The 22,479-nt window shown below is 35.0% G+C and overlaps 1 protein-coding gene across 1 annotated transcript in view; it reads right to left on the bottom strand.

Annotated features, from left to right (window-relative positions):
* Positions 1-22,479, bottom strand: part of LOC149532271 (T-complex protein 1 subunit zeta 1) — a 67,296-nt gene that overhangs the window by 42,030 nt on the left and 2,787 nt on the right. Inside the window, exons 2-7 of the mRNA XM_089806498.1 lie at positions 21,329-21,392; positions 19,296-19,431; positions 15,795-15,946; positions 15,572-15,619; positions 14,202-14,294; positions 3,584-3,690 (exon numbers count right to left, since the gene is read on the bottom strand). Coding sequence (XP_089662624.1) covers positions 3,584-3,690; positions 14,202-14,294; positions 15,572-15,619; positions 15,795-15,946; positions 19,296-19,431; positions 21,329-21,392 — 600 coding nt within the window. The remainder of the gene's footprint in view (positions 1-3,583; positions 3,691-14,201; positions 14,295-15,571; positions 15,620-15,794; positions 15,947-19,295; positions 19,432-21,328; positions 21,393-22,479) is intronic.

The following is a 22,479-nucleotide window of genomic DNA, read 5'->3' as shown; positions in this document are numbered from 1 at the left end:
TGTGTATATATATATATATATATATATATCACACACACACACACATATATGTGCCCATACATTACACAAAGATCAATAAGCATAAATATAAGAACCTCTCTATATATAAGTTGTACATCTGTACTTACAAATATATGTATAAATATCAACAAAAAAATCAGTGTGTTAACATATACACATGTATATATATACATATATGTATATATGTATATGTATGTATATTACATATGTGTGTGTGTGTGTGTGTATGTGTGTATGTATATATGATATACATATACATATACATATACATATAAATATATATATGCACCCATACATTGCACAAAGATCAATAAGAATAAATATAAGAACCTATCTATATATACATTATACATCTGTACTTACATATATATGTATAAATATCAACAAAAAATCAGTATGTGTGTAAACATATGCACATATGTATATATGTATATATATACCTATATATGTATATATGTGTGTGTGTGTGTGACGAATGTATATATGTGTATATTTATAAACGTATGTATATATGTGTATATATGTGTGTGTGTGTGTTTGTATGTATGTACATAAGAGAACAATAAAAATATAAAGGAAACAAAAATAGGATGGAAACAAACGGAGAGGAAGAACACTAACAAAAGTACCTAGGACAAAAGTGAGGTGGAGGGCGCGACACACCTAACTAAGAGGACCCAAGAGCCGAAGGAGCACAAGAGCACCTACCCACACCGCCCAAGACAAGACAAGAAAGAACAAGGAGAAGAGAGGAAGGATCACAAAGACACTAACATTGTTGCCACCCTAGAGGAAAGGGAGGGGCACGAACCACCTAAGGAGAGGAGGAGGGGAGAGAGGACAAGGACATATTTGCTCTTTGTGCCTTTGTGGCTTTTTCCTGAGTTCTGAATTGTGTGACCTTGCTGAAGTAAACGGGTCTCGGCTGAGAAGTTATTGACAATTGTGCTGACATATACAATTGGTCAACATTCTCCTGCTGTTTCTTCTGTATCTAAGGAGAATTGAAGGTGAGAGGTGGTTATTGAGTCACTGCTGAGATATGGTGATTCTATTATATTCTGGTTCATGTGGATTTTGTGATTGCCTTTGTTCCTGAAGACCTGCGATTTTTATTGTAATACCACTATGCATGTTTTGGGCTGCCAATACCTATCTGTGGCAGCATTGGAGGATTATTTGGAGCTGCTAATCATTCTTGAAGGGTGTCGTTGCATGTTAATATCCCTGTATGCAACGTAAAGGAGCAGCAATTCATCTATTTGGGTCTGCATTTTACAATTAAGGCCATCATCAAGCATTTGAGGCCTGCGATTTGATCTGGGCAGTTTTAAGACATTTCAGGGCCTGCAGTTGGATATCTAAGGCCTGTGGATGGTTTAGATGTCACGGGAGATGCTTTGGGAACCCTGCATTTGTGATTTATGGATTGTTTATGACTGCCAGCTGCCTTGTGTTTTATTCTGTAGAAGAGTCTGCAAGTAAGAGTGGCCTGTGTTTGGCAATTCATCATGTGAAGAAGGTCCAGCATTGTGACCAGACTTGCCTGTGCATTTTGGGAGAAGAATACATCATTTCCATCGGGTTCTTATGCCAAAATACTTATTTGTAATTGCAATATTCAGTAAAGTTGACTGTGAAAAGTTTTTTGAAATAACTGAATGGAAGATTGAATACTTTCATCTATGGGTTGTTTCTTGGTGTTATTTTTGTATTTACTTCCATATATATATTTGTTTGAAATCTTATGTACTGAAAATCTAGAATTTGCAAGACACGAGAAACTACACATTGAGCTATCAAAGTATGACTGTCAAGTGTTTGATAAAATGCCAAACTAACTAGTTGATATATGGAATTGGTAATATTGGAATTATTCAAATTGGAGCCAAGTCAGGGTTTTTACATTATGTCGCTCCCTGATTTCAGTCTTGTCCACCAATGGCCCTTTTATGGTCTATGTCCTTTGCATTCGGTCTTATCGCATCTCTTAATTTAGTAGAGCCAATAAATGGAACTCCTCTTAAGGCTTGTGTTGACCCCGCTACTATGCGCTGTCATCAATATCTTGTCGTTTATATAAGGAGTATGTCTTGTGACTTAATCTCTCAGGCTTTTATTGTATATGACAATGTACTTCATCCAGTCTACTCCACTTTTCAATGCATTTACTTCTGTATTAGTGCACGGTTTGGGTGGAAGATAGTACATAGAATTATTTCCACATTGGCCGGTAACAGTTGACTATTGACAAAGTCGTTCTGTGAGTCTGCCTTTACTATGGTAGAATGTGTTTGCGTTCTTCCATCTACTTGCTTCCATACTCTTATGTGAGGATCGTGAGGATTGTAGATTCGTATGCTTTCCCCACAAAGGAAATATAATATTTTCCATTATGAAAAGCATCAGCCCAACCATCTCAATGCGACTGATTCAATTCGATCCGAGGAAGAGCAGAGACCTTGCTTACTTAGAAAATAGACAGGGTCCTCTGGCGATGTTGCCACTGCGAGAGGAATGAACCATATAGAAGTAAGGCAAAACAACTTTTCTCTTGTCAAATCTCTTGTGAACACCCATCACAAACAACTCACTACACATCTAGTGTTCAGTCCCGATTTCTCTATGGGATAAGAATATAAGTTTCATTTTTTCTGCATAAGGATCATATAATTAATATAATAAATTTAGTCTCTTATCTCTCATATATATATATATATATAAAAGTTTCTCTCATATTATAAAAATCATAAATCTCAAATATATACATATATATTATATCTCACATATAATTATATATAAGTTTATCAGACTGAAACTATCAAACATCAACAGAACCTAACCTCAAAAATTTACCAAACCCGAACCCTAACCAATAACTTTGCTATTGGTCAGTGGCATAGTGCTTTATTTTGTTTTATGCAGTTTTAGTAGTTTGGTTCCCCTAATCAATAACACTTTGCTATTGGTCAGTGGCACAGTGCTTTATTTTGTTTTATGCAGTTTTAGTATTTCGGTTCTAAAGTTCCCTTGTCCTAGAACTTTCTATTGTTAAAAGCTGTAAACTGCAGTTGCATTGACCAACTTTACGTCTTTATGTCATCCATAGACATTGATATGATTTCTTTCTTTTTTTTTCCTTCTGTAAGAATCCTCTTTTTCAGAGTCAGGGATAATTTGCACAGTTGCACCCTGATCTGAGTCATTTTAGTGAGCACAGATTCATTCTGACACTTGAAAACCCAGGGAAATTTCTGACTGTCTTTTGTTATACTAAATGATTTACTGGACAAAATCTGATATTTTAGTTTAACGATCCATTATGGATAATCATAAGATGGTGAGATTAAAATAGAACGAAAAACATATCCCATCCCTCACATGAATTCTGATTTGACAATACATTAAGGATCAAAATGACATTAAAACAGAAGTAAAAAATAATGTTTTCACAATTCTTTTTATCTAGTGCTCAAGTTATATTTATCAATTAATAATAGTCCCAAAAACCAAGTTCACAATTCATATAGTATCTCATCTGCAAAGCTTCAATTTGACCTACCTCTTTTCATATTCCAAAGATACATTGCAAGTTAATATATAACAATTCTCAACACGCTTCTTCATGTCTGGATGACGAGCTCCATGATCAAGGACCAGACCTTCAACCTGGTAAATTAAAGACCATATAATTTTAGCATTTGAAACCAAAAACATCATGAACAGAACAGCAATTTAATGAATATCAATTGCAATGAAGAATGATATCCTTCAATAATTTACAATTTCATTAAGTGCTAAAAATCACTACAAAACTGAACAAATTATAATGTCATTTAAGAAAAAAATAAGTACAAGCACCACAATACAACCTGAAAATAATAGACCTTTGCAATAGAGAAGTATGATAGCCCCCCCTTTTGACTCTTTGTTTACTATTTACTCTGGGTTTCTACAGTTTATTGGCATCATAGTTTTAGTCTTACCTGGATGTTAAAGTTAAACAAATAGGATTGAATTCTTAAAAACCAAATGTTTCAATGATCTTCACCTATGAAGGCATGCCCATCATCTGCTCAAACAAATATTTCCTCTATAACGAACTCACGCCCTTGTCTACCCATTACAAGAATGTCATAACCACTCTAAAAGGATTCTGTGTCATGCCATAATTATCTTTTGGACCATATAGAAATTCATCTTCAAGATAGACATGTTATATAGCAATTGTGGAATGCTGAATCTAAATTCATGTGTATCAAATATCAATCGGCCAATATGGACTGTGCATACTGCATACTATGTTGGAATGTATCTGAGCATGAACCCATATCAGAGGTCAGAGCCATTTCTAGATTAGGATTATGAAATTCAAATATCAAATTTTTTTTAAAAATTATTTTACAAAAAAAATACATATGATGTGCATGTGTAACTCTTTAATTAATGTTGTATGCAACAATATCCATATTGAGCACTGGCCTGTTAATGGGCCAATATCTGGGCCAGTCTAGATCTAAAGGAAAACGAAGTTTGTTTATTAGATCAGACAGGAAGGAGGATGGATCAAAGTAAACTTCAATGGAGCATCAAAGCACAACCCAAGTCCATCAGGGGCTGGATACCTATCACAAGATTGGACTGTAAGTATAGTAGCAATGGGAGCCAAGAACTTGATTGAAGGGTTGAACAATGAGGCAGAAGGAAAGCTCCACTATTGGCTGTCAAAATGGCCAAAAAATATCAATTTCAAAATTATATCTGCAAGGAGATTATTTAATGACTGTTGTCGTTAATACCATAATTAAAGATTAAGCTTTAGCTTGGAAATTGAATTAAGTAATAAGAATCATAAAAAATCACTTACCTACATTAAAAGATTTTACAGTGTCCCACATGCCATGAAGTGGAAACACTGTGGCAGACACGCTGTAAAAGGTAGTTATACCACTTAATAATTGTCAATCGAATATAAAATATAAAACTCGAGTATTGAGGGTCCTTGTGCGCAAAATACAAAACTCGATTATTGAGGTTCCCTGTGCGCCTTCATGTGAAGATTTCATAATGATAGGTGAAGGGCATTTGATGCTATTAAGCTAAATGAAAGCTTTATTATCACCTTGGCAGAATTTTACTCCATCCCAAATTCACCTTTGATCACTCTAGTAAGTAGCAAAAATCCCCTGAGACTTCATCAATTAGTCTCAAGCAATTTCTAATGACCCCATTTGTTGCCAACATCATTTCAAGGATTAGCCTAATATTGGATCTTCGTAGGCTAATGAGGATGGTTAGAGGGTCTTCTGACGATTGATTCATCTCCAACATTCAAGGAAAAATGGATTTGGCCTTCGTTGGATATCATTTGGACTCCGTTTGCCATACTTGCTATGTACATTAAGTCCGACATATTAGAGAGGGACCCTTTCTAATTTTAGAAAGTGTATTTGGTCACATGGGGAATTATGAGGAGAGATTCCTATTTCAGACAGCATGGCAATCAGACAAGTATTTCAAGAGATATTAAAGTTCAAGTGACTTAAGTGATTTATTTAAATATTTAAATATTATGATAAAGTTATAAAGTAACTTATAATAATAAAGTCACTCTAATATTATAAAGTGCAAATATAAAGTTACTTTATGGTTTAAAGTCACTTTATGACAAAAGTAACTTAAGTGACTAAAAGACTGAAATTGGCTTTTATCCCACATTGCCAAGTTGTTTGCATCTTCCCTCATATCGAGGTTATAAAAGAGTGGAGCTACATTGGGATTGACACCATGAATAATATGATATTGATCAAATACAAATGGTTGCTTAAATGTGACTGGTTATCTTAAGGACGAAACCTCTTAAGAAGTTCGGAAAGCTGAACGTAGCCCCAGTATTCCTTGTGAGATCTACATCAAGTTCAGAAAATCGGTAGATAGTATAGTGCAATGGCTTCTGAACCAGATTTCTTATGCTAGCCATGAAGCCTATTGGATAAGTGGTTGTTCATTAGTAAGGTACTAAGGGGAGTCATAGGACCAGGAATCACCTGAGGGGCAGAGGGAAGAATACAAGGTAACAGACGTGACCCTACATTCACTCCTTGCACGTACATTCTGCCGTATAACAAAGTGGAGGCTAGGTTACTGGAAGGGGATATTCATATTACTTCGGCAGTCTGATGCAACAGCAATTAGAGCTCTGAAAACTGCCACAGCAGTCTGATACAACAGCAATTAGAGCATCCAAATGCTGCCCCAGCAGTACGATACTTGTCTGATTGGGAAGTGGATTACAGGTAGCTCCAGCAGTCTGATACAACAGCGATTAGAGCTCCGAACGCTGCCCCAAAGGATTAATAGAGGATCTGTGCATGGCTCATTCATTCATATGCAGGGATTGGTACTTAGCCGACATAACTAAGGTGACGTAAAAGAGAAGGGAGACCACGGATCAAGGCCTTCACACCAAGACAGATTCCAATAACCAATACGGGCAGCAGAGTGAGTGGGCATTGGCAGCTCCAGAACAGTGACCTTGAAGAGTATGCCGTAGGTGAGCAGTCCAGTTTATTAGCAGCTACAGTATACAGGTTCCATTATTTCCTTGTCTATGTTTGTAATACCATGTGTTGGTGTTTTAAACATGAATAAATATGTGTGAACTCATTCAGTAATTATTTCTCTATAATCCAAGTTAGACAAAATGTTGTATGGGATCTGCTGTACTAGAAGAGTAATATACATACAATACTGTTATTTTCTGAGGTTGTCACACTGTATGCAAATTCCGTAGTCATATTGTTATATATATTCTGGAGTTGAACTATTCACAGCAGCATCAGAGTTTAATGCCAAGGTTACCTGCCAACTGTTTGACAAAATACCCATAGCCAAGGTTTAACGTATTGATCATACTAAGTCAGGATTATTATGATAGTTAGAGGGTCTTCTGAGGATTGATTCATCTCCAACATTCAGGGATTTATGGATTTGGCCTTCGTTGGATATCATTTGGACTTCATTTGCCATACTTAATATGTATAATAAGTCAGAAGTATTAGAGAGGGACCCTTTATAATTTTAGAAAGTGTATTTGGTCACATGGGGAATTATGAGGAGAGATTCCTATTTCAAACGGCATGGCAATCAGACAAGTATTTCAAGAGATATTAAAGTTCAGGTGACTTAAGTGATTTATTTAAATATTTTAAAATTATTATAAAGTTATAAAGTAACTTATAATAATAAAATCACTCTAATATTATAAAGTGCAAATATAAAGTTACTTTATGATTTAAAGTCACTTTATGACAAAAGTAACTTAAGTGACTAAAAGACTGAAATTGGCTTTTATCCCACATTGCCAAGTTGTTTGCATCTTCCCTCATATCGAGGTTATAAAAGAGTGGAGCTACATTGGGATTGACACCATGAATAATATGATATTGATCAAATACAAATGGTTGCTTAAATGTGACTGGTTATCTTAAGAACGAAACCCCTTAAGAAGTTTGGGAATCTGGACGTAGCCCGAGTATTCCTTGTGAGATCTACATCAAGTTCAGAAAATCGGTAGATAGTATAGTGCAATGGCTTCGGAACCAGATTTCTTATGCTAGCCATGAAGCCTATTGGATTAGTGGTTGTTCATCAGTAAGGGGAGTCATAGGACCAGGAATCACCTGAGGGGCAGAAGGAAGAATACAAGGTAGCAGACATGACCCTACATTCACTCCTTGCACGTACATTCTGCCGTATAACAAGGTGGAGGCTAGGTTACTGGAAGGGGATATTCATATTACTTTGGCAGTCTGATGCAACAGCGATTAGAGCTCCGAACACTGCCACAGCAGTCTGATACAACAGCGATTAGAGCATCCGAACGCTGCCCCAGCAGTACGATACTTGTCTGATTGGGAAGTGGAGTACAGGTAGCTCCAGCAGTCTGATACAACAGCAATTAGGGCTCCAAACGCTGCCCCAAAGGATTGATAGAGGATCTGTGCATGGCTCATTCATTCATATGCAAGGATTGGTACTTAGCCGACATAAGTAAGGCGATGTAAACGAGAAGGGAGACCACAGGTCAAGGCCTTCACACCAAGACAGATTCCAGTAACCAATACCTTCACACCAAGACAGATTCCAGTAACCAATACGGGCAGTGAGTGGGCATTGGCAGCTCCAGAACAGTGAACTTGAAGAGTATGCCGTAGCTGAGCAATCCAGTTTATTAGCAGCTGCAGTATACAGATTCCATTATTTCCTTGTCTATGTTTGTAATACCATGTGTTGGTGCTTTAAACATGAATAAATATGTGTGAACTCATTCAGTAATTATTTCTCTATAATCCAAGTTAGACAAAATGTTGTATGGGATCTGCTGTACTTGAAGAGTAACATACTATGTTCTCCCAAGTTTCCGGTACGAGGACAGCAGGGGACGGCAGGACGGGTTTCTGGGACGGCAATTTTTTTTGGCAATTTTGGGAACGGGGGGGACGGCAAACGGGGACGGCTATATATATATAGGGAAATTTTAAAATATATATTGAAATTTGCAAATATACATGTCATTCATATGAGCATGTCATTTAAACATTATACAACCATAAAATACAACATTTGAATGCCATCTAGGAAATAATATCCAATTTTAGTACCCAATTGTCAAAATGCATATCAATATCAGTGAACACTGAACAATGAACATTAACAATTGTCAATATCATAATGTCATAATGATAAATATGATAAATCTGAAAATCAAAATCAAAATATGTCCAAAGCTATAGGCCCAAAGGGTAGAGGGCTGCCATAAAGTCATAAGTATCAATGTATCATAATCATGTTCATGTTCAACATTAAAAAAAAAACATAGAAAAATGATGCAGCTTGCTGCTCCTATTCTGCCTCTACTGCCTTTTAGGGCATTTGGAGGGGTGGGGACAACTTGGCCGAACAAGTTGGAGGCTTTAAAATACCGAGTACTTCTGGCCTTCCCCTCAGCCATCCCCAAGTTTCCAAGACATCCCCTACATTTTTTCACTTTTTGGAGATGGCTGGGGGACATCCCATACCCGTCCCGCCGTTCCCATCCCTGAAACACCGGGTTTTAGGCCGGGTACGTGTCCCCGGGGAACATAAGTAATATACATACAATACTGTTATTTTCTGAGGTTGTCACACTGTATGCAAATTCCGTAGTCATATTGTTATATATATTCTGGAGTTGGACTATTCACAGCAGCATCAGAGTTTAATGCCAAGGTTACCTGCCAACTGTTTGACAAAATACCCCTAGCCAAGGTTTAACGTATTGATCATACTAAGTCAAGATTATTACACAATTGTACCCCACACCCCCCCCCCCTGCCGGTTCCTGCGGTTGGGCATGAGTTAGCAATCCCCTAAAGTTGTCTTAATGCATGCATCATAAATGCAGCATTTACACTTTTACGATGTTTCTGCTCTAATTCCACCTGTGAGTAAAAATCATACATTTGAGTTCATACACAAGATGAAAGGAGATGTGGAAGCGGTGGTTTGTGCCAAAATAAATCAGCTGCTCATGCAAACAATCACTAATAAGGCTGCCCTAATCAATGAATTGCTTTCCTACTGATATGACAACGATGAAAAAGATACATCCATATCTTAAGTGCTGAAGAGTTTTCGATTTGTCAATGTTGGTGCCTTATTCTCTGTATGGTAGCTGGTGGATAATTCCCATGGAAATCCCATTAAACATCACCAATAAAGAAAGAACAGTGAAGTGTCTTAGGAAGCTGAATGTTTCCACCCTTAGGTGTTTGTAGCCAAGTTTTTGCCAGGTTATCCAAACACTTGCTTCTATTTTAACTGAAGGATTAGAGGGTTTTCCGTTTGTCAATGTTGGCGCATTGTTCTCTGCATGGTAGCCTGAGGACGATTCCCATGGAAATCCCATTAAATTTAGCCATTAACTGACCATCAGCTATTATGATTTCTCTGGTTTCTGGATTATTACCCTTTACACACTCCAACACCAATTTGGGGCATTGAACTGCTGCTGGAAGCCTGGCTGCATGAGCTAACCCACTTTTTAAAGTCCTCAGTTCAAGGATTCTCATCTGTAACTGACTTCCAAAAACATTGAAGTTCAATATGGCCAAGTTTCATATCAGGGTTTTTGGGTGGAGAGCTTTCTATGATAGGGGCATAATCAAATCTCTAGTAGTTGTTCTTCCTGATGTTGGCTTCTAACATTAAAAGTTGACTAGAAAGTTGTTGTGGCACACACTGCTGAAATTAATTTATATTTGAGTAAGCTGTCAAGAACTTGGTACTTAAAACTACTAATAAACCCATCCAGTTATCCAACAAAGTCTTTGTTCAACAAAATTTTAATTTTTACACTGCAAATATTGCCATCACTGCATCTCCAGAGACTGATATGTCTTTGAATGAAAATTTTAAAACTTTTCAGAGAAATCAAATTTTCATCCTATCTCATAGGAAAGTTGTTTTCCATATTGTCCTTTCAAAAACATAATATCCTCTTTCCCGTGATTGCAAAACCTTCTACTGTGCACTCGTTAAGCTTTCACATTATGTATGCTATCAGGTGAAAAATCAGTTTTTATTTTTTTCTGATATGTGCTTATACCTCCATCAAGGCTCTATTTTCAAAAAGTCAAACAGAATCCTATGAAGAAAAAAAATGCTTATGCTTATGCTTGCATGAAGGCTCTATTTTCAAAAAAACCATGTCTTACGATACATATTTATAGGAAAAAAATATTTAATAGAGAAAAATTGTGACTTCATGAGATCACATCTGTTCCTGTCACTTCTGTAAGACAGCTCAGGCATGTTGTCAATGATTAAGTATGCTTCCACATTTCATATGCAATTATATGCACACAGTTGCAAACGGCAAATTCAACAAATTTCTTCTTTACTTATCTCTCTGCAAATGTCCAAAACCACCTCTTCTGTGTTTCTTGTTCCACATGCATGATAACAGTGAATTCATTGAGATGACGTCTTTGAGGCAAAATAACTCAAGCATGTTGTCAATGATTCCATACTTTGCACAGATGTAGCTTTACAAATATCGGTTATATTTACTCGATAGTTTTTAAAGACTTTGTTTGTCTTCAAGACAGTTCATTTTATGTATATCTGCAACCACACTCTTGCATTCATTTGCAATTCTTTGAAACCCTTTCAACCACTTGGTGCTCATGCTACAATCATAAGACGGTAGCTTTCTGATGCATAGTACTGGTATAAACTGGTAAACGCAGAAGAATGAGGCTTTACACCCACAAGAATTTGCTTGAAAGTTTTTAACGACTCCTTACCAAAACTGTTTTCTGCATATCATGCAATCATTTCACTTCATTCCTTGAGATAACATCTCTTTATGGCAGTTAGTAAACAATTGAGGTGCTTCATCTGTGTTTTCATACATTGCATTAATGTTAACTGCATCAATAATACAACTTGTCAAGCCAAACCATTGTCAATTCATGAATAAGCTTTTATATTTGCAATCATGCCATGCAACAAGAGGAAACCAGGATGACTGTTTACAAAAGGTGGTGGATCTTTCACATGCATATTTATCAGCAATTTTTTAATTTTTGTTAATAACCTTTTCCAAAGCTCTCATATGGCATCAACTTGCTTAGTTTCAAAGTGTATCCATTGCAATCCTTCCATTCACCAAAGTGATTTCTCCTTAATGCACACGGCCAAGAACCAAAATCTGCGAAGAAAATAATTTACTTGGTGTGTAAATAAGCATGAGTGGAGACTGTTATTTCAACAGTTTTCTCCAACATGTCACCTTCTTTTTTATCGGGTCTTATGTTGTTTATCCCTAACTTGTTTTTATTCATTTAAATTTTTCATCGGACTCTTAAATAACTTTAACAACTTTCTAAATCACCAATAACATATTTAATTTGGCTTACTTGTAGTCCTTCAGCGTTTCAAGTCACTTTTAAGAGTTTTTAATTTGCCCGACTTCAGCATTTACGCCTCTCATAGTCTAATACATATAACCCATGCTAAAAGTTCGAGGTGTGAGCACAAGCTTGTAGTTATTTAGCAAACTTCGGTTTATTGATCTCCATGTTCAACAAATCGAGTTTGAAGTTGCCTGAAGGAATAAGTAAGTGAGCTCGTGGTACACTTGTTTGAGATATGCTTTCATCTTAATGCCATCTTTTATCATTATCAACTTCATCTTGATAATTTGTTTGTCCTACATTGGCATCATGGAAGGATTAGAAGGAAGGAATTCTTTCAATTGAGGTTTTAAAGAAGTTTATGAAGACCACAAGATAAATGCATTTGACCACCCAATTTACTATTAGTGCTTTGAACAATTTGAGCAACTTTTATAAAGTTCCGGTGAAATTCTTTCTGTATCACCTTTTGGTAATATTTCAAATCTTTGGGCACTGTGCGCTGCTTTTAATGATAAATCTAGGTGATCAATGGATTAATTTAGCAACTAATTTTAGCTTTATTGGCAACTTATTGGCAATTAAAGTGACTTTGAGAAGTTTGCACTATGGAAAAGCTATGAACATTCCCAAACAAACATTCATCAACTATGGCCATAAAGGATGAAAACTGGTTTGCTTTATTGAGGATTTAATTGGCTAAATCCACCACATAAAGGCGTCTTCAACCTATATAGGAATGATGTCTAATTTGATTTGCTCGATTAGAAGTGTCCTTGAAAACATTCAATTACTCTCTTAATTCAATGATACATTTATTAACATTTCAACCTTATTTAAGAGTTTAATCATATTGTGTGATCATAAAACTCTTTTGAGGTGACAACTTTTCATCAAACTCTTTTTGAGTTTACAACTTTTCATCATACTCTTCACATACCTTATTAGTGTCACCAAATACATAGAGGGAAAGATTTATTCATGCATTTACATTCGGTGACCAAAACTATGAAGATCTAGAAGACCAGACATTGATTAGAAGTGTCCTTGAAAACGTTCAATGACTTTCTTAATTCAATGATACACTTATTAACATTTCAACCTTATTTAAGAGTTTAATCATATCGTGTGATCATAAAACTCTTTTGAGGTGACAAGGTTTCATCATGCTCTTCACATACGTTATTAATGTCACCAAATGAGGGAAGATTCGTTCATGCATTTACATTTGGTGATCAAAACTATGAAGATCTAGGAGACCAGACATTGATGATGGGATCTGCACCTATGAATCGGCTCGAAGAACAATATTATGCATATATTGATTTAAAACTTTTGGGGCCATGTTTGAAAAACTGGGTAACAGACTTTGAAAAAAGCTAATTATATGACCATTATACTAAATATTATACTATTAGTTTAATACCTCCCTTAATGGTCATTCAACTATCTACCATACAGAAGACATGACATAGTCAGTAGATCATTTGGCCACGAATTCATAGAAGGTTAACTCCTCTTCTTCAGAGCGTTCTGCAACATGAGCCTGTAACTAATACCCTCCATGATGATGCACAACTTTTGGATATGACCAAGTTCAACATAATCCTTCCAACATGATATGAGCTATCCCTCCTTTTATTCCAGAATGAAGCTGCTCAAACTACTGCTGATGGTAAAATTATTTAAATGCTTCTTGAATGTTTGTAGTTGTATCCTTGGCAACACAGAATTCTTCTGTGCAGTTCTGTTATTAACAATTATGCTTTTACTGTGACCTCTGAGCAGCCCATAAAAATTAACCTGGTTTGCAAAATTTTGAATTTCCTACTGCTTAGTATTCAACTGAACTGTTAATCAGATAATTTGTGTGCATAACTAATTTTACTGTTACCTTGCAAATGATTACTAATTTGGTTTATGTAAGTCACCAGCTAACTGTTTCATTTTGAGGCTAGATGATATACTTAATTAATGGTTAAAGGCTGATGGACTAATTTGAATTTTGTAATTTGATGCCTCTTCAATATTTGTTTACTGTGCCTTCTGATAAACATTTCCTACATAAATCTGCAAAGTACAAATAGCAAACAAAATGCTTTAAATTGAACTACATTTTTTCCAGGCCCACATGTAATCGAACAGTTGACCATTAATATAATGAAACAAATGCAAACAGATAAATACATCCAGCATGCAAATGTAGTGCTGAAAATATACCAGGCGGGTATCTACATCAAACTTATGCCTCATATGCATAATTTCTACCATAAATAGATCAATTGGTTCCTCCGGTTTTTGAATGCAAAGCACCTGCAATAATATAACTCAACAGTAAATCAAGCATGAAAATGAAACCTATGCAAATGATATTGACAAAAGTAGATTATATGCATATATCTTTATGCTAAAAGATTATTTACAATTAAATTTAATGTTCAGTATTGTCATTTGCTGGTAGAAATAAACAAACAAATTACCAAATCTGGTTAATGGAACTTCAAATTACAACTAGCTAACATGCCTTAAGTAAGGAGATGCTTAAATCAACTACATAAAATGATAATTTAAAACCTGGCAAACACAATTCTTTTTGACAGCTGTTTTCATATCTCTACATATGCGCTTGTGGTAATTGTCAAATTGACATCCAAACAATTCCATACGTAATTTATGACTACATAAATGGCTTCTATTAGATCAAGATCCTACAAAATAATTAGGTCACGGCCATGTGCCACATGGATGTTTGATTCATTAAACATAATTAGGAACTGATACTATAAAGAATGATCTCAAAAAGGTCAACATAGCTTGAAGTCAAGCAGATATGCATTGTCATGGAACCAGAGCACAGACTTTTGCTATCCATAATGGACTTGAGATTTAGGAGATAAAAAGATCACACGCTCTAAACTGAAGACATACAAATATAGATAACCTTCAACACCTTCCATAATGAATAATTGTATTCACGTATCCATATAATGCTAGGTGCAAATCTAGATGCAATTCAAATTTCCTAACAACAAAAATAGCACTTGTGAATCTCTAAGGAATGTTAAGATATTTGGAGCATACATGGTCATGCAGAAATAAAGACCATCTAATCATCTTAATGACAATATCTGTTGACAATTGTAACTTTACAGCCATATATTCTATACAAACCTAGACATCAAATGTCTTTCTAATACCCTGCTATAAACTTCCCAAGCTTTCAATATTTTAAATGCAAGTACTAATGAATGCAAAGTCGTGCTACCACAATCAATTTTAAACACAAAAATAACATTCCTTTTGAATGCAATTATTATATATGAAAATTTTAACACTGGACAAGCAAACATCATCATGGATACTTAATGATCATGCTTTTATGAAACTGAATGTTTTATTTTATTAATGTACAACAGATGCATATAACAGGTACAAAAACTATAAAAAAATATGGCCGCACAAGACAAATATAGTTCAGCATTTATAAACAAAACTTCCAACACAAAAATAAACCATTTTGCACAGAACTGCAAGCAAGAAGAAGAATAGGTATTCAATTGCAAGGTACTTAGTGATGAGTTTACACATACCGCATTTACAACAATGTCAGTTAGTTGATCTGCAAGTGCTTCATGAAGCTACACAAGTTCAAAAAAAAGTTATTTCACAATAATGAAAACTCTGAGAAATTAACATCCACAAAATAATTTGAGTAATTCCTTGCAGAGACAAAAAAATGTCTATCATAAACCAGTCATTAATTAGATTGTCTAGAATTCTTCATCAAAATTCTTATAAAACTGTATAATATACCTTTGTCCTAACTGTTGTCCTTGCTACCATTTTTAACATCTCCTTATCTGGTGTTCCTTCCATGATTACCAAAGTTTTGAACTTCTCAAGAAAATCCAATGTGCCTCTTTTTGCAATCTCAATTCCATCAACAAGCACACGAGGGTGCATTCCTGAAAAGGAGTTAGATTTCCAAGTTACAATTTAAAAATAAGTACGACGGCTTCACATTTTGATCAAATACAAAATTATTGTAGGATTATATTCATTGGAATTTTCACGTTCAGACTCCAGATTGTATTTGGTCACATTAAAGTTAAGATATTAATATGTACAATTTATTTCTGTACACCATGAGATATTACTATGCAACTTAATTACAACACACCAGAAGGGCATCACTAGGAAGACTGACAGTATATGACTCAATCTAGCATTATGTCATATCCCAGACATGATGAATACTTAAGCAAACAATATTTATAAGAAAATTGTCTTATTCAAAAGATATCACGATTTTCGGAAAATTGCAGTCCAGGAATTAATAGTAAGTCTGCATCAGCACAAATCTTTGTGCTGCAATATCAAGATTCAAAGAATTTTACACATTGATTTCTAAAAACCAGGTTAATATGCAAGTTTTAGGTAACCAAAGCCACTGTGATTTGTTCTCCAAAGAAGTACAATAAAACCAATATAATGACCAACCCCTTAAAATAAGTATAAATTAATAAAGCGATGTGTTTACTAATTACTTTCCAAAAGGAGGCAAGGTACAATTTAGTGAATATTAACAAAGCATGATTAAAAGAAGAGGCAATTGTATAAGTGAAGGATGCAACAGTTCTGAAGGGATATAACCGTGGAAAGAACATGACTCTTCCACTGCAAGGAAGAAGTATATGCATCAAAGAACAAGCATTCAATGAGGATATCAAACCAATTTCTCAGAGCAAATAAAAAGCAATGGTGACAAATCAATGACCAGGGATAAAGGACTAAAGCAGTGGCGATGTAAATATGAGCAGAGACCAGAAGGAAGGCAGTGGTGATATAGTAATGAGCAGAGACCAACGTGCAGCAGTTATGGAAGAACAACATTTAAAATGAAAACGTTGTGATTAACAAAAGATATGTCCATTCAGAGAGCTATCTACATTCAGAAAGACAACTCTCTTCAAGAGAGATAAAGATGCATAAAGGAGAATACTTCCTTGGAGGGAAGTATCTGACCAACAATCACAAACACTGATCCATAAGAGCAGATCAGTTTCATCAGACGTCAGCAATCGGGCGCATGGGTGGATCAGACTAAGATTACTACTTATACCAGTCTATAGCATTCCTTTTCATCAGTGGTATAAATCTGATGAATGCTTAGTACGCATGATGAAGATGTTATCTAACATATTATTTCTAATGTGAAGTGATAATCTTTCTAGATTTTTAATTTATTTATTTATGCTCCTAAGGAAACAATCAAACTTAGTAAGCTTAGGAAAGGAGTAGAACGAAGGAGAAACAGTTATGAGGTCCTCTTCTAAGTACACCACCTCATGGTGGTGATAGTCATGAAGCCAAGGGGGTGCAAGGAGTGCCCTGCCCTTGGGCTTAGAAGGGAAGGGCACTATAGACACCCTATTATAGTTTCCTCAGACCCTTACTTTGGTTGACCATTTTGTTTAGGGAATCCAATCATAAGAAGAAGAGGGGTGAGAATGGAAGGGGGAACAAGAATGAAATTCCTCACTAGGTACAACCCCTCAAATGGATGGTAAAGTGTCATTCGATGGCCAAGAGGGATTATCTCCACTCTTGTTACTAGGGTGGATTATTCATTGGACATGGACACCTGACTAGGTACACCCCCTCATATGGATGGTAAAGTACACCCCCTCATATGGATGGTAAAGTGCCACATGATGACAAGAGGGAGGACATCCACCATTGGGCCTACGTTAGAGGATTGATTGGATATGGCCTCCTCACTAGGTACATCCCTCATATGTATGGCAAGCGCCACATGATGGCCAAGAATGTTTTGATATAGTTTCCCACCATCTTATCTCTACAATGAGTTACTTATGAATTGCACAATTTAGATATATCATACTAAAAACTTGTTAGTTTTTGTTTTCCAAATATCTTGGGTCCAATATATTTTATGTTTTCTTAGCCTTTATTTACTGTTACTGCAACGAATGTAGAAGTTGTTTGAACTAAATGTTTGCTGGCATAATAGAAGAGGCGTATAATGCAGAGAACCCAGATCTAGTCATGTTACTCTCATTAAATGCAACAAGTAAGCCAATAAGTTTGTAAATTCAAAGGAAAGTTGATTTAGAAAAGAAAGCAAGATTCCAAAGTCAAAGCCCCTATTAAAGAGTCTAGGACTAAGGAATATTTATGATTTAAAGTCATCTTTTTAATGAAGGTTTGGAATCAAGAATTCGTGATTACAAAAAAAGATAAATTGAAGGTTTCTTATCTAAAGGCAAAAAACACACTTGTGTAAATTTTAGTTACAACAAAAATTAAATACTCAATACATTCAAGGAACACAGGTATACAGGGATTTATAATTGTGTAGAAAAAGTATTGCTAAAAGGACACACAACAAGAAATTAGCATCTGATCTATGTTTAGCTGCAAAGGCTTGTAGTAGAATCCGGCCTCAATCAGGAAGCATCATAGGATACTACCTGTCAAAAAAGAACGCAAACATAGGCCAGGTCACTCAATGGGTTACTTAACCTATGTTGGATCCCTTTTCTCACTCTGAAATATTTCAGAATTGTAAATTTACCGATTGTGTACTAACAAACTCTCATGTCATAGTCAAAACAGATAAGAAAACAAAGTTGACATTTTAGGATTTCATTTGGGACAACAAACCTCAAAAGAAAAAGCATTGTCCCTCAACAAGTTCAATTAGAATTCAGAACAGTGAATTGGGGAATGAACCTCAAAGCAGAAACACTAGACCATACAGATCAAGACACCCTAGTTCAAAGCTCAAAAGCAAAAAAATGTTATGCATCAAAAGGTCCAAGTACAAATCAGATGATCCTAATCATGGAAGGAATCACCCTAGCCTTAAGTAAAATAAAACACTAATAGTCTTCAACTTGTGTACTTAACAAGGGTTTATATGCTGCTCAAGTGGGCTTGTCAGTTGATACCATCTTAACTTGCATAAATAGTAAACACAAGTAGGACTATGGAAAAGTTAGTTTGGGTCTTCTACATGCTGGATTCACAACAGCATTTATTCAAGACAACTGACATTCAAATCACTAACAATGATTACCAAAATTTCTGTCTTCCAGCCAACTGTCCAGGACATTATTACATGTAAAATAAGCTGAGAAATCCTTAAACAAAATTATTGCATCATTTCATAATCTTCTCTGAGGTGCAAATTTTACATGATTTATCACTAGGTAAATAAAAACATAAAAATTTTAGGTTACGCCATGTGAGACCCAGATTTAGCACACAAATTATGAATGTAACACTAACCTTCACTTATGTAACGCTCTGATTGTTTCATTAGCTCGCCAATAAAAAGAACTGTTGAGGTTGTACCATCCCCACTTATGTCATCCTGTGCAACAGCTGTCCTTGCTATCATGATAGCTGTTGGGTTCTGAATTTGCTGCATAAGAAATAAAACAAAACAAGCACAATCAAAACCAGATACTACAAAGAGAGATTATTACATCATATATAGCCAGAACTTCCAACACATGCAAATTCAGAATGTGTAATAAAAATTTCTTTAAAAAACATTAGTTCTAAAATGACATAGCTTCTTCACATTCTTCAATATACTAGTTGTAAAAAGACAAAGCTTCTCCACATATTTCACTATAGAATGCTATCCTTATTCAATATAAGTTATAGCTGATTATTGCTTACAATAGTGTTGCCACATAATTTTTACATCAGTGCACCCATGATGTTACATAATGCTAAGTTACCATTTTAGCATTTGGCTAATAGATTCCGCAAAAAGAATTTTCGGTTTGGTTCACATGTATCTGTGTGTGAGTGTGTCCGTCTGTCTGTCTCTCTGTATATGTGTGCATGTATGTATGTGAACCAAACCCAGAACAAACCTAACCTCTAAATTATTTTTGCCAGATCTCTGAGCTAAATCTGCTTCCAAACAGGCAACCCATATATATATGGGACAAACCCCAAGACAAACCTAAACCCAAAATTCATTCTACCAGATCCATAAGCAAAAGCAGCAACTTAACATTAGGTAACACCATAAATGCGCTTAGATGAAAATTTGTGAATATAGTATTTGTCTTTATTCAATTAAAGTTCCCATTATATCCTCAAAACATCTACATTTATATGGTAAACCATAATAGGTTTTCCTTATATCATCAATTTAATAATTGTCATAGAAAATAAACCTTCCATATTTTAATTAATTATATTTTTTAATCTCAACAATTCTTGTTACATTCCACCAGAACATAGATTGCAAAAAAACATTGCACTGGACAGAGAAACTTTGACAGTGGACATGTATCAACAATGACAATGGAAGGATCTCTACTATGCTTGACCAAGGAATGCTAACCTCTCAAGAAACAGCAGACTAACAGCTACAAGAAAATAGTATCAGGCGAGGGCGTTGTCAGAAAAAAATATTTAGTCACCTGAAAAGTTTACAGATCAATTCAAATTCATCCAGGAGAAATGCACACTAAAATTGTAAGCTCGCTATGTGAATCCCTGGCACACCAAACCCAGTTGGAACTAAACCCAGATCTGAGGCCTACTAATAAAATTTGTAAACTTTAAATTGGCAAGAAAATATTATTGCTTTCTCACTAAGTCCACATATATTTAAGTTGGCAAGAAAATGTTATTGCTTTCTCACTAAATCCACATATATGAAAATCCCTAGAGGTATCAATCATACAAAACATTCTGTTTATATAAAACTTGTATGTTAAACAAGTCTATATTCCCATGAAATGATTCCTGGGCAATATGTAGTATCAGCGAAGAGAAGTTAGAAATTCAGGTTTTGATGACATCTCGTTGAGAGTTAGGCTTCTGTTTACATAATTTTGATAAGAAAAATTATAAACAAATTCAAAAGAGAAACAAAAAGCCATCTCCAAGTTTGAAACCTTCTCACAGGCAACTAAACACAAGAATCCATGGAATTTTCGGAAACATTCAGAAAAATTAAAAAACAACAGCTAATGATCACTAGTAGTATTCCAAGCTCTAGAACATAAAGATGTTGATAAAATATGTATGACCTTAAATCAGCATTAATGGCACACAAAGCTAATCTCTCATATGACACAAATTCACAATCACCAATTTCTCACAAGTTGCACAAGTGTCTGTTAGTGCTATTTCAATGACCTCTTACACAAGGAATGTACATTGCATATAGCAAAAGATATGTTTCCAAGAATTTTACCAGGTTAACAAAGTTTGCAACTGCCACATTCACCAGAACTATAGCAATTTTTTTGTTATTTAATACAACTCAAGTAATAAATGTAAACACTTACCATTTCTTTCAAAAGGGTGTTTCCATCTTTCGTAAGCTTAATATCCCCAGACCCTCCAACAAGCCTACACAAATTGATAAATAAAAAATAACAAGTGATATAAGATTAGAAGATTTACGTTCAGAGTGTATTCCTAGATTAGAATCAAAAAAAGAAAAACAGCATATTTTAAAAAATTATTCCCTATCAAGCAATACCTTAGATAGAGCGAATGGATACAAAAAGATTATGCAAATAGAAACAAGAATGTACCAAACCTCCATGACTATTTGGGTGTTATGGAAGTGGAGGATGAAGGGGTTGACTTATTGGTTTTTTAAAAGGAACATGAACAATGGAGATTCAATCTTAACAGATAGTTGAGGCCAAATGAGACAAGTGAGGAATCCACACTGAATAAGAATATTCAAGGGGTTAATATTTATCTTTATATTTCATTTATTTTAGATAAGTAGATGTGTGGGGGATTAAAAAATAGATAAGGAATAGAATGTGATAGATATTTGGATCTATTTTTTTATTCGAAATTTAAGTTGCTGTTTCTGGTACGGGGTTGCGTACAAAATGCTGGGCAAAAAAAACCTTGGGTACACCACCATACAATACATTTTCATTACAGCCGTGCATGTGTGTGTACATATGCAAAAAAACAAATTAGAAACATACAAAATTGTAAATATATTTGATATATCATACAGATTATTATGCATTATAAAAATAATGACATTTAATCTTTTGAAGTAATAAGTATAATACCCAATTATTGATCAATGATATTATGATAGTAATAAAGATAATTGTCTAAATTGTCAGTTTTAGTCTCCACTCCCAAAACCTTGGGTACACCACCATACAATACATTTTCATTACAGCCGTGCATGTGTGTGTACATATGCAAAAAAACAAATTAGAAACATACAAAATTGTAAATATATTTGATATATCATACAGATTATTATGCATTATAAAAATAATGACATTTAATCTTTTGAAGTAATAAGTATAATACCCAATTATTGATCAATGATATTATGATAGTAATAAAGATAATTGTCTAAATTGTCAGTTTTAGTCTCCACTCCCAAAACCCCCTGATTGCAATCAAGTTTCTTATGCGACTTGAAATCCCAATACCTAGTGACAGCCCGTTG

Source organism: Cupressus sempervirens, chromosome 10 (assembly GCF_028749045.1).
Source record: "Cupressus sempervirens isolate cs-2001-9-10 chromosome 10, ASM2874904v1, whole genome shotgun sequence".
NCBI classification, from domain to species: Eukaryota; Viridiplantae; Streptophyta; class Pinopsida; order Cupressales; family Cupressaceae; genus Cupressus; species Cupressus sempervirens.
Note: the sequence above shows the minus strand (reverse complement) of the source record. Positions and strands in the feature narration are given on the sequence as shown.